General features: G+C 33.8%; 1 protein-coding gene across 8 annotated transcripts in view; it reads right to left on the bottom strand.

The window, feature by feature from the left end:
* Positions 1-13,434, bottom strand: part of SLC4A10 (solute carrier family 4 member 10) — a 312,534-nt gene that overhangs the window by 180,287 nt on the left and 118,813 nt on the right. For all 8 annotated transcript variants that reach the window (XM_033412564.2, XM_033412571.2, XM_049712769.1 and 5 more), the window contains exon 2: positions 8,950-9,031. In XM_033412564.2, coding sequence (XP_033268455.1) covers positions 8,950-9,031 — 82 coding nt within the window. The remainder of the gene's footprint in view (positions 1-8,949; positions 9,032-13,434) is intronic.

Genomic DNA, 13,434 nt, shown 5'->3' with positions numbered 1-13,434 from the left:
GTAGCCCACCCCTGCTTCTACTGTGAGGAGATAACCTGTGGAGGCTATGATCACATGTAGCCAAGGAGCTTTAAAGTAGGATAGCTGTAGGGGAAAGATTAGCAGCTGAAATAGAGATTTAAGAATTTAATCAACAAGTAGACTAAGTTGATCTCCTTCACAATGTCACCTTCATAGTATGATTCCCATACTATTAAACTGTCTAACTAAATAATCAACGCACTTAAGTCTCAGACGTCTGGAAAACTCAAAACAAAAGTATAGTGTTAATATAAACCTACAGAGTACATATTAAGAAGCTTTGGCCATTTGTGGTTTGTCTTCAAAGTATTAAATATTTTCGAAGAAAAATATAGAAGGATTAAAGGAATAAATTCTTTGCTGTAAAATACCCTCTTTTAATATTTATAGGATTATATTTAATGTAATGAAAAGGAATTTCTTTTCATCTACTATATCTCTAAAATAGCAATTGATTGAAAATGTTACATATACACACACAAATATACAGTTCTCCTTATTCACAAAGGATATGTCTTAGGTCACATTACATAGCAAATACCTCAAATACTGTACTGTGCCTTTGATAGGTAGAGAGTAGTAGTAAATAGAGCCAGATTTATAAGGAACAATGAGGGAGATTAAGAATATGGGCTCTTATTCTAAAATCATCTGCCTAAAAACAGACATCCTAAACTAGGGATGGAAAATACATAATGAGGACCCCTAAATTAAGAAACCATACATTGCAGGATTTCTTAGCCACATATACACATTAGAATATTTGTTACTATACTCATTCAAACACATATCTATAACTACTTGCAAATGGTCTAATAAACCAAATTTAGAATACTTTAGATCCTTCAAATTTACAATACACTCTAAAAGCAGACTGTAAATAACTAGCAAGTTACCACTCACTTTAAATAGACAAAATATCATGAATAAATTTATATATCAAAATAAATTGATGTGGGTTACATACAAAAAGCATGTGAAACAATTAATATGAAGAAACATGGAACATGATCTATAGCTCACCTGAGAGTTAATTAGGAATAAAAGTAATTCCATTATTACAGACTGTTAAAAAACATTCTCTTATTTGGTTCTTATTTTTAGGATACCCTGGAGAAAAATAGAACAATTCATTATGAAATGTGCATAGGTGGCAAAGATAGTCAATTAGGGAATAAAATTTACTACTGGCTATTTTTTTCTGGAATCTTCAGTATTAGTCTATCTGCCTAATTCCCATCCTCAAATATATCCAAAGTGTTTGGCAGGCAGAATGTACAATTTTAAATGGATCCTATGTAATTAATTAACTTCACTAATTATTACCAATGGACCAAATACCACTTAGAATTGCCGTATCAAGTGACATTGAGCCTGTATCAACAATAGTAAACTGCACAAAAGTTAACAACCCATAATAGCAGGAAAAACAGTTCTTTTCTTTTTCAAATAAAAGACATTTGGAACATGGAAACAATAAGATTATTCATTCTATGGTGCAGCAGAGACAAGAATTTAAAATAAGAGAACATGAGGTTATTATTAAAACTAGTCTCCAGTGGGACAGGCTTTTCCTTTTGTGGAAATGAATCTGTCTAATGGGAATTTACTAACTGCAAAATATCTCAAATTTTTGCAAAATTATTTGGAAAACTATTGTAATAGGGGTACTAATTATCTAATTCATTATTGCTTCATAGGATAGTCTCAACTTTTTAAAAATAGTCATGATTAAGTGAGTAAATATGCCCCAGTCTTCCAGTTAATAAACATCTTGCCCCATTCAGTCACCTAAAAAACAAGGCTCCACATTATGTTTACTTCTATAACATAGTTGTTAAAAGCCCAGACCCTTGTGGGTTTGAATCCCTGCTCTTACACTTGCTAGTCATGGCCTAGGCAAGTCAATCTTTTGTGCTTTAGTTTCCTTATCTGTAAGATGGAGATGATAATAGTACTTACCTCACTGAGTAACTTCAAAAATTAATTCATTCTCCATTATTTGACCTACCTCATGCAAATGTTTAAACTTCATCTCTAGTCACTCTTAACCCCCATGCACACAATCCCAATGTGTTAGCTACACCATATTTGCCATTCCCAGAATATAACGGATCCTTCCTTCTTTGCCTTCAGAACTCTCATTCATCCTTCTAAGCCCATCTCTGTCTCTGTGAAGCCAACTTTTGTTTCTCTCAGCAGAATTCACTTTTTCCTTCTAATGGCAATTTTTGGAGATAAAAGATCAGAAAGAAAAAGATCTAAGCCTAATTTTTGGCTTTTTCTTTATTTTTTCAAATTATTTTCTACTTTGGTTTCAAAATAGTGCATCATAATTATAGGATCAGCACTTACTATCTTCTGTTTTTTAGTGAAAAACACTTTTGACATTACAATGATTATGATCAGAAAAGCATTTTAGTAAACTTAAGAGCTCAGGAATGCATTGGGTGAAATGAAGAAAGTGGGAGGGTATTATCATTAATAAAATTATGTTATATGATAGCTTTGTGCTAGGTATTTTACTTACAGTATCTCTGGACTTTAGGTCCACGATATATTAAGTGGTTCCCAAAAGAAACGAACTAGTAAACCAAAATTTTTTATCTCAAATAAAATGAGCAAAAATATCAAGACAGAGGTATAATTTTCTCTATTAAATTCCTGACTTAAAAGTATTTTACACTCTGCTAAAAGCAATACAGAATAAAGAAAATGTCTTTTTAATTTAATTCATAGCCAAGATTTAAATATTAGTTTAACTTTTCCATTAAAGTTTTAAATTTATGAATTCCTGAATATCAGATTAAAATGTAACTAGATTTATTTATCTTAGTACAGAAACTCCTATATTTATATGTTAAATATTTGAAAGCTAATTCAATATTTGATGAGTGTTAATTATGCACCTAATTACAGTATATAAACTTAACTTCTTACATGATTAGTGATATATTATTGAATTATATATAAATGAGATTCAATGCAACACATTTTTTAGTACCTATCTAGTTTAAGAAAAACTGCTGGACTGATACCATGGTAGAATGCAAATACATATAAGACAAAAATTTGTCCCTCAACAAACTTATAATCAAATAAGAATGATAAGAAATATATACATAATAATAATATAAGAAATGATGTAAATTCAGAAAGAGAGATCTGGAGGAGGAAGATAATTATTCTGCCAGGAGGGATCAGGTAACGCTAATGGATGGGCAGAACGGACATTCTATTCTTTGTGGAGAAGATGAGAAGGCACCAATTTGGTATGGAGCAACAAAAAAGGTTTTGAACACAAAATTTTTAATAATATTCTTGAGGTTTTATTGCATCTTCCATGTCCTCAGACTGTAGAAAAATAGCAGGTATTATTTTAGAAATATGTGCTAAAAGCATGGAAAACAAACAGTCTCTCTCTCACTAAAGAAGTTCTTTATATATCAGTGATTTGGGGGAAAATTTAACCTGTAAGGCGTAATGCAAGCTATAACAAGTGTAAAGTTAGACAACAAAGGAATATGAAGGATAAAATTGCAGGCATTCTACACCATATACAGAAATTAACTCAAAATGGGTCAAAGACCTAAATGTAAGACCCAAAACTATAAATTAGAAGGAAACTATATCAAAAAATTAAAATTTTCTGCATATCAAAGAACACAGTCAACAGATCAAAAAGGCAACCTACAGAATGGGAGAAAATATTTGCAAATCATATGTACCTGATAAGGAGTTAATATGTAGAATACATAGAGAATTCCTACAACTGAACAACACATTAAAAAATCCAGTTAAACAATGCACAAAGGACTTGAATAGACATTTCTCCAAAGATGATACACAAATGGCCAACATGCATATGAGAAAATGTTCAATATCACTAATTATTAGGAAAATGCAAATCAAAACCTGACACCCATTAGGATGGCTACTATCAAGAAAACCTGGAAAACTGCAAGTGTTAGTGAGGATGTGAAGAAATTGGAACCCTTGCACGGTGTTGGTAGGAATGTAAAATTGTGCATCTTCTATGAAAAACAGTATGGCGGTTTCTCTAAAAATTAAAAATAGAATGACCCTATGACCCAGCAATCCCAGTTATGGGTATATACTCAAAAGAATTGAAAGCAGGGTCTTGAAGCAATATTTGCACACTTATGCTCATAACAGCACTAGCTAAACAGCACAGCACTATTTCACAATAGCCAAAAGATGAAAGCAGTTGTGTCCATCGATAGATGAATGGATAAACAAAATGTAGTATATACATACAATGGATATCATTCAGCCTTAAAAAGGAAAGTAATTTCTAACACTACAGCATGGATACACCTTCATGACATTATGCTAAGTGAAATAAATCAGTCACAAAAAGACAAACACTGCATGATTTCACTTCTGTGAGGTATCTAGCATAGTCAAATTCATAGAAACAGAAGGTAGAATGGTGTTTGCCAGGGGGAGAAGGAAATGGGGAGATGTTGTTAAAGAGTTTCAGTTTTCCAAGATGAAAAAGTTCTGACACTGCTTATACAACATTGTAAATATATTTAACACTATTGAACTGTACACTTAGAATTGGCTGTGATGATAAATTTTATGTTATGAATTTTTTACCACAAAAGAATTTTTTTTTAATTTTTTTAAAAAAGCAATCCAGTTGTTGGGCAGAATTGCTTTGACTGGAAATCGATCCGTTCAGTCAAAACGGCTAAATAATAGCATATTATCTTCAGCTATTGAATTTTCTTCTCTTTGTTATCATCTAATTATTAATGACATACTATTTTTAGCAACTTATTAATTTGCTCTTATGCCTGCAGAAAATATAACAATCGTCATATCTGAAAAAATAAAATATTCATTAAATTTTTTAGAAGTTCAGGCATCCATTCTGAGAAAAGCTGAACACGGCTGAACAATGAAGAGAGAATGGAGGTGTTTAAGAATAACTGAACTCCCTAACTATCCCTGCCCCCCACCCTTCGCCCTGGTAACCATAAATTCGTTCCCTAAGTCTGTGAGTCTGTTTCTGTTTGGTAAATAAGTTCATTTGTATCATTTTTTTAGATTCCCTGCATATAAGTGATAAGGGAGTTTGGGACTGACATGTACACACTGCTATATTTAAAATGGATAATCAACAAGGACCTACTGTATAGCACAGGGAACTCTGCTCAATTAAAAAAAAAAAAAGAACTGAAGATGCACTGGGTTATTTTTATTAGGCCCATGTGGAAACTGACCCCACCTATGCATCCATCCACTCTGGAGTTTCAGGCTCAGTACAGTGTTGCACACTCTATAATGTTATCCTTTAGTCAGATTCACTGAGAAGCTGACTCTGGAATGCATCTGTCTTAACAAGGCCTCTGCATACTTGCCACTTCATGTTCATTTGGTCAACACAGTGAACCAAAATGATGCTCTGCAGAACACCCACTCAGTCCAAATCCCTTTGGAGTCTATTGTAATACAGGGTAGGAGAGTTAACACAGCCGTGGAGCAAGACCATAAATGTATATTGTTGTACTTCCCAAGAGAATGTTTACTTCTGGTACACCTTCTTGGTAGTAATAGAAAAAAAAATGCATTTGCCACATCAACAGCTGCATACCATGTATCTGTGGTCATGTTAACCTGCTCTAAAAAGATTCTACATCTGAAACAGTAGCTGCAATTGATGCTACCACTTGGCCGAGTCTGCAGTAGTCCACCACCATTGTCTAGACTTTGACAAGTTTCTGTAGTGGCCAGACTGGGACATACTTTAGATCTATAAAGATGACACTAATCTCTGCTATTTCCTGTCATATGCAATACTGATTTTCATTTACTATCATCACCAAGGCAAGTACGTTCAGAGCCTTCTCACCCACTACAATAGTTCTTAATCCCACAGGCTAAGAAACCAATGTGATGGTCCTATCAATTACCAGGTAGGTCTATCGGTATGGTTCAGGGAACAGGAAAATGATCAATGAGTGGTTCAGATTCCTCAGGAAACACACTGAGACAGAAATTTGTGTTCAGGGAGTTTGTTGAAGAGAGCTATCAGCAGTAACACCTGTGAGGAAATGTGGGCTGCAGCATTTGGTAGAAGAAGTTGAATTATGGTACATTTGCAATAATGGCCTCAGTTGACTCCACAGGAGGCTCTGAAGCTGAGAGAGCCTTTCAGAATTGTACCAAATTGAGGCAAGACTCTGGGCCTTTATACTCCTTCTCTGATAACTTATTGAATTCAGATGCCACAGGAGAGGCAGCTCCCTTCAGCTGAAGGTAACGTCTGGGGTAGCAATTCCAAATTCTAGCTCATTTAAAATAAATATCTATTGGTATATTTTATCTATGTTACTAAAGAAGCTCTTAAAAAGTGGTGCCCTATGGTAATTTTATTTCTTGAGGAACTTCCACACTGCTTTCCATAGCAGTTGCACTATTTTACTTTCTCACCAGTAGTGCACAAGGGTTCCAATTTCTTCATGTCTTCACCAACACTTGTTATTTTCTGCTTTTTTTTAAAAAAATAGTAACCATCCTAATGGGTTCGAGGTGACATCTCATTACAGATTTGATTTGCATTTCCTTAATAGTTAGTGATGTTGAATATCTTTTCATGACCCTGCTGTCCATTTGTATATCTTCCTTAGAGAAACGTCAATAGTTCAATTCTTTTTATCACTGAATAATATTCCATTGCATTGGCATACTACATAGTTTATTTATCCATTAAAGTACATCTTGGTTGCTTTCAAGTTTTGGAAATTATGAAAGAAAAAAAAAAAACAGTGGTGCCCTGGTCTTTTTCTTTAATTACACAGAAGGAGAAGCTACCACCACCCTTATCCTCAGTAATGCCACCTTTCTCTCTGGTGCTCTCCCACTTACGTTATATTATATTATATGCTACCAGTTGATTTTTTCCTGAACCATGACATCCACCTCATTGCCCCTGCATTATTTTCTGATTCAGGGTAATCAATCTGGGAACCACTAACAGATCTATTAATTCTTTGTATGCATCACAACAGAATCCTCCACAGCATCCTCAAATACTGGAATGTTTATCTACTTAATATGATCTGGGAGCAGAACAAATATTAAGAAAGTCAACATAAATAAGGTTTTTCTTATTTTCTTTCAAAATTCTAAAACATTGCCTTTGCATTCTATGATGTTAACTTCAATCACCAGTGACTAAGTCACAGTTATTCACTTCTGGGATTAAAATACCCACTATAGACATCAGCAAACAGAACAAAATCTGATATATCCAACTGTGTTTTGCCAACAAGAAATCTCTTTTAAGAAGCATTGTACACTGTTACGTGTATTCCCAGTAAAAAGAAACGTATGTAATACATGTTGATACAACAATTAAAGTAACTTTATTAAATCTTATTTTTGTATTATGTATTTTCCATTCAAAGGGACCATTTAGTATTTTACTGTAATTATTTATAAATTACTGTTAACTGTTAATTATCTGTGTGTGGATTATCAATCACAATCTTTAAACCCAAGATGATGTTTCACTGGAATTGAGTATATTTTTACACTAAATTCTTGATTTATTAGGTTTTCTTGTGTGAGTTTAGTGAATATAAGCATAGCTTAAGTCATGGTATGACATAAGTAGGACAGTAACTATGCTGCTTTTCAAACCTAAAGAAAAATTCGCTTTATATTAGACATTATTGGGTTAGATTTTTCAAGTTTCTGCTTCCTTCAATTTGTGTAATGAATATTACACAAATTACTACGCCTGCCCAGTAAGTATAACCTTTCCAGACCTTGGGTGCTTTCTGTGCACCAAGCAAAATGTCAAACACAGAGTGGGTATAGTTGTTGAAAGTTGTCTCTAAATAGTATGTTAACTCTTCTGTTATTTAATTGTTGTAACTACATATAAGACTCAATAATAATGAATTTAACCATAATTTAAGTGGCTATAATTCTTAAGGGGAATGAACACTTACTTTTCAGCTGCTGTAGATGATTAGGAGCTATCTCTGATTAGTTTTACTTAAGATGATTTGGGTTTCACTTTTCAACAAAAAGATGAAGAACACCACATACCTTGTATCTCACTAGTAATAACTTCTTGTTAGAAAATTAAGATGAACTAATGGCGTGTATACATTAAATTGCAGTGGAATAATAATTGTCAATACTTATGTAACTCTTAGGCCAGGTACTATTCTATTTTTCCCTTATTTCTCATAAAAATTTAGGAAATATATTCCACTGTTATCCTTATTTTAACAACAGAGAAAACAGGTGCATAGAAGTTAACTAATTAGCTAAAGCTTCCATAACAAATAAGGGACAGAAGTGATATTTGAATCCAGTACAGTCTGGTTTCAGAGCCTCTATATTTTACCAGCTGCTAGACCATACTACCTCCCTGTTGAATTATCTGACCTTCTTCCTACTGAAGAGAATACACACAAATGATGCCTCCAGCCCTCTCTCATATATATCTCAGTAAAACTAGAATACCAATTGTCCTTAACTCCCTTCCAGTGACAGCCTACTCTGACAACATAGGGTGAATTAGATGCCCCTCCTGTCCTCCCCTGTCACGTAACACTCAATATGTTGGTCTGTCATAATTTTTTTCTTTTCATTCCCCAATTAATTGTAATTCCTTGAAGGAAGGATTATTGAAAGACTGGCACACAACACAGTACAGGAATATAGGAGAGGTTCAACAAACATCTGTTGAATGAATTAATGCTTCTCATTGTTTGCAGGACTGACTATTGGCACTCCAGGGTACACCAAAACAGTCATATCCATCCCACCACCACCACCATTATTACTCTGATATCAACTTTTGCAGTTCTCCACATTGCAACAAATTTCACATTTCTCTTTGAAACACCAGTAGGTATCCCCCCACCAAAATAGTCTTACCTTCTAAATCTTCTTTCTCAAAGTGTGTTTTGAGAATAGAACGAGTTCCACCTCTATCCACAACTGCCTCTTCATCATTTCTCTGTAGAGCAGAGAGAAAGAAGACTAAATGATAGTACATAGATTCTCTTAATTTCAGCAAATAAACTTTAATGTGCTCTAATAATTTAGGGGTTTAATTCAGTAACATAAACCTACTTGTACCTGAATATTCTATTTGATTATCAAGTGTTAGTTTACAAAAGACTAAGATTAATTTGACCACACATTTCAGAGAAGGAATGTCGTTTGATTTTCCATGAAATTGAAGGCAGTCAAACATTCCAGTTGGCATCATTTATTAGTGAGATGAAAACTAGAAAACAAACAGTTATCCTGTCAATTTAGTAACATGTATTTTTTTAAAATTTTTATTTATTTATTTATTTATGGCTGTGTTGGCTCTTCATTTCTGTGTGAGGGCTTTCTCTAGCTGCGGCAAGTGGGGGCCACTCTTCATCGCGGTGCGCAGGCCTCTCACTATCGCGGCCTCTCTTGTTGCAGAGCACAGGCTCCAGACGCGCAGGCTCAGTAATTGTGGCTCACGCAGCATATGGGATCTTCCCAGAACAAGGCTCGAACCCGTGTCCCCTGCATTGGCAGGCAGATTCTCAACCACTGCGCCACCAGGGAAGCCCAGTAACATGTATTTTTATCTCTGATAAAGAATTCTTGTTAACAAGATGACATTTTGAACTATACAAGGAAAATATGAAAATCATTAGTGCTATGTCAGGGAGAAATAATTCCACTGCCATTATAAATGGGGTTGGGGGGAGCTAATCTCTTGAAAGCAATTGGTATCAATTACTAGGTAAACTAAAACTCTAGTGACTTTGTTTCAGTATAATGCATTTTATTCAAACTAAACTGTAAATTACAATCATGTGCATTAAACCTTCATTCAGTTTCTATAGATTTTTTTACCTATTTAGAAGGGCTGGGCATAGGCTTTGTCTTCTGAACACTGTACACATAACTCAAAATAGTATACTCAGTGATTTGGTACTCAATAAAATAATGGGGGAGGTGTGAGCATAATCCATTTTGACCATGCAGGAATGGACAAAATATGAAATACTGAATGAAGTGAAACACAAATTATTTACAACTTTTATCTGTGAACACCCAGGTAAAAATTGCCTTAAAAGTGAATATCGAGTACAAAAGGAGAAATGAAAAGGTAGACTAAAGTTGAGTGAAACCTTTCAAGATCTATTTCTAAGCCTATTCTAGTTTATTACTATTAGAAAAGTAAAAGGTTTTTGCTTCTTCTCTGAAAGCTTTTTAATTCCTGAACATAATCTTAATAAAGATTTGTCCTCCATGTTTGACAAATCAGTACTTTCAACTGCAGGAGAATAGACATATTTCAGCCTAAAACGATCAGCTCTCATATGCTTCAAATGCAGCACAATATGCAGCAGAAGGACATGTTTTATAGCCTATAGTCCTGTTGTCTTTCTGACAACTTGTACTGACACAAGTCAGGGTAAAGTCTTTGAAATCAGAGTTAGATAAACTTATCCTATAAATGAGAGAAAATGAGAGAAAAATTAAAATGAAGATAGATTTCAGAACCCATTGCTCTTCTGTTTGGCAAAGTTTAAGAAAATCTGTTGGTTTAACCAATAATAGCAATAGAAAGACTAAAGTTGAGACTTTTATAATTTTCCTGAACCAGATAAATGCAAGTTTCAGCCTATTTTGAATCTGTTCTTGATACATTTACAGATCAAATTTACCCTCTGTGCAAGACATTTTCAAATATATGTCACACTAGAATACAACTCTGCCCTCTGGGGTGTTGTTAGGAAGAATGCCAAAAACTAAGTCATGCATCCTTGTTCAAAGGTCAGAAGGAACACTATTCCAATATAACTCAAAATGGCAGTCTCTGAAAACAACTGCAAAATGGAAAGCCTATATAGAATACATGAAGATGTTTCCCCCTATACAATAAATACTTGATTTTGATTTCAAGGACCTGAAATAATTTTCAGCTTATACAAAATGTTTCTTCCCCTTATTTATATAAAGCATGTATACTGTCCACGTACAAAAGATAATTCTGTTGAATCGCTAATGTTGAGATACTGAGAGAAAATGAAATTTTGCAGCAGAAGTAGAAATGGAATCTAAATAGGAAATAGCTGATTATTTAATTACTACGCAGGTTACAAGCAGAAGTGACCTAATTTTAATTTTTCTTTAAAAGAAAAAGGACTAGAAGCTAGAATATGAATATAACTCAATGTAAGTGACTCATTTTGTAGTTTCATATTATCCTCTTTAAATACTCTCTGGATGTTCCATATTTTCAGCTGAAAATTCCCAAGATACAGATTAATGTTAATACATATACTGAAATTCCTCTACTTTGGCTATAGCTCAAAAGATCACTTCAATATTATTCAAGACGTTTTAGCAGAATATTTCCCTTCCCCCTTATTACCAAGAGCAAGTAAATATGAGGTGTGATGATAGGAATGCAGAGGGACTTATGGCACTGGGTGCCAGTCTATGCAGTAATAGAGCAATAAGATATTTTCACTTCATTTTGAACTGTTACTATCTTTAGAATTGGTGAACATCAAATATATTAATGCACCTTAATTTCCATATGTATTTACTCACCTAGGAACAAATTTTAGCACTGTGTAGGGAGAGAACACAAATATATTACATTGCCTTTCAATACAATTCACCCTTACTACACTGTTGGGTAAACGTTTATAAGATGATTGAGTCCAGTAAATAGTATTGTGTTGGGATATATATTTCTCAATATGGGCCATGTTCCCTCCAAATTTAAAGCATTGCCCATATTGAGAAATATATATCCCAACACAGTCACATATTTATATATATGTAATCAAAACAAAAAATTCACAAACCAGTATTTACTCTTAGTATAAAAAATGCACTCTGATATTTTCTGTTCCAGGGTATACTATTTCATTTAGAAGTCCTAGTCACTACCCATTAAATTTATTTCAGGACCGAAAAATGGCTTGTGACATGCAATTTGAAAAACATTGGTATAGACTATGGCCCTGGGACAGACTAACAGTAACTAATTCACACAGAAATTTCTTCTAGACTTGTTTGTAAATACCATTAGCTCTATGAATATGTAAAAATCACCTTTTTCTGATTTACCATAGCTCTTGAGCACAGCCACCAATGAAATAAACTTTTCTAGTTTTACAAACCAAAATCTAACAGTAACCTTGTGAGCAGGAAAATTCAAACTTTTTCATATCCTTTTAATTCTCATCTCATTTAAAAATCAATAGAGGAAAAGCAGTTCATTTTCAATTCAGAATTCTTTCTTCCTTAGAACTATTTATCATATCATTTTTAAAAAGTAACCACATTTTCTGCCTTTTTTTTTAGGTATTAGATATTAGAATAGTATTGTGTGCTGTATACTCTCCACTAACCCTTACAGATCCACTTTCCACTCTTATTCACCATGCTCTGTGTCTGTACAGACTGCATCGCTAGGGCCCCTTGCCTTTTAGCTTCCTATTGAGTTCAGCCAATGAGAGATAATGACAGAAGACTACAGAGTTGGGAGGAGAGAAACATGGCCCATTTGGGGCCATAGTTTGGCAATGGCTGTGGTCTTCTATCAAACATCAAAGCGCTTGTCACGTGACTCTTCTACAGCTATACATCTTGCTGGTTTGCATTAACTGCTCCCCCACCTTGCTCCTTTAGGCCTAAAAATAGTGACAGTTTCTGACTGTTGCAGGTTTCTAGGATTTCACTAACCCTTGCTGATTACCCTTTATCCTGCCTACTTTTTTTAAAAAAAATTTATTGGAGTATAGTTGATTTACAATGTTATGTTAGTTTCTGCTGTACAGCAAAGTGAATCAGTTATACATATACATACATCCACTCTTTTTAAAATTCTTTTCCTATATAGGCCATTACAGGTTATTGAGTAGAGTTCTCTGTGCTATACAGTAGGTCCTTATTAGTTACCTATTTTATATATAGGAGTGTGTATATGTCAATCCCAATCAGTCCTTTCATTAAATTCTTTTTATCACCCTTCTTGAGTGACCATCTCTTTCTTGCTATGACCCTGATTTACATGTCACATTTATTTCAATGACTAAAAACCATGATATCAAGTTTCATAGAGATGAACATATAATCAAAGTGGTAACCTACATACATAACTTTGACTAAGAAATATCTATCAAAAAATACTGTTGAATGTTTAATTATGTACAATTATTTATTTTGTTTTTATCTTTTGCCTTTAGGAGACAGACCCTCCAAAAATATTACTACCATTTATGTGAAAGAGCGTTCTGCCTATGTTCTCTTTTAGGAGTTTTATGGTTTCAAGTCTTATATTTAGGTCTTTAATCTATTTTGAGTTTATTTTTGTATATGGTGTGAAAAAATGTTCTAATCTCATTCTTT

The sequence above is a fragment of the Orcinus orca genome, chromosome 7 (assembly GCF_937001465.1).
Source record: "Orcinus orca chromosome 7, mOrcOrc1.1, whole genome shotgun sequence".
Classification (NCBI taxonomy): Eukaryota; Metazoa; Chordata; class Mammalia; order Artiodactyla; family Delphinidae; genus Orcinus; species Orcinus orca.
The sequence above is the reverse complement of the archived record's forward strand: the minus strand, read 5'-3'. Positions and strand labels throughout refer to the sequence as shown.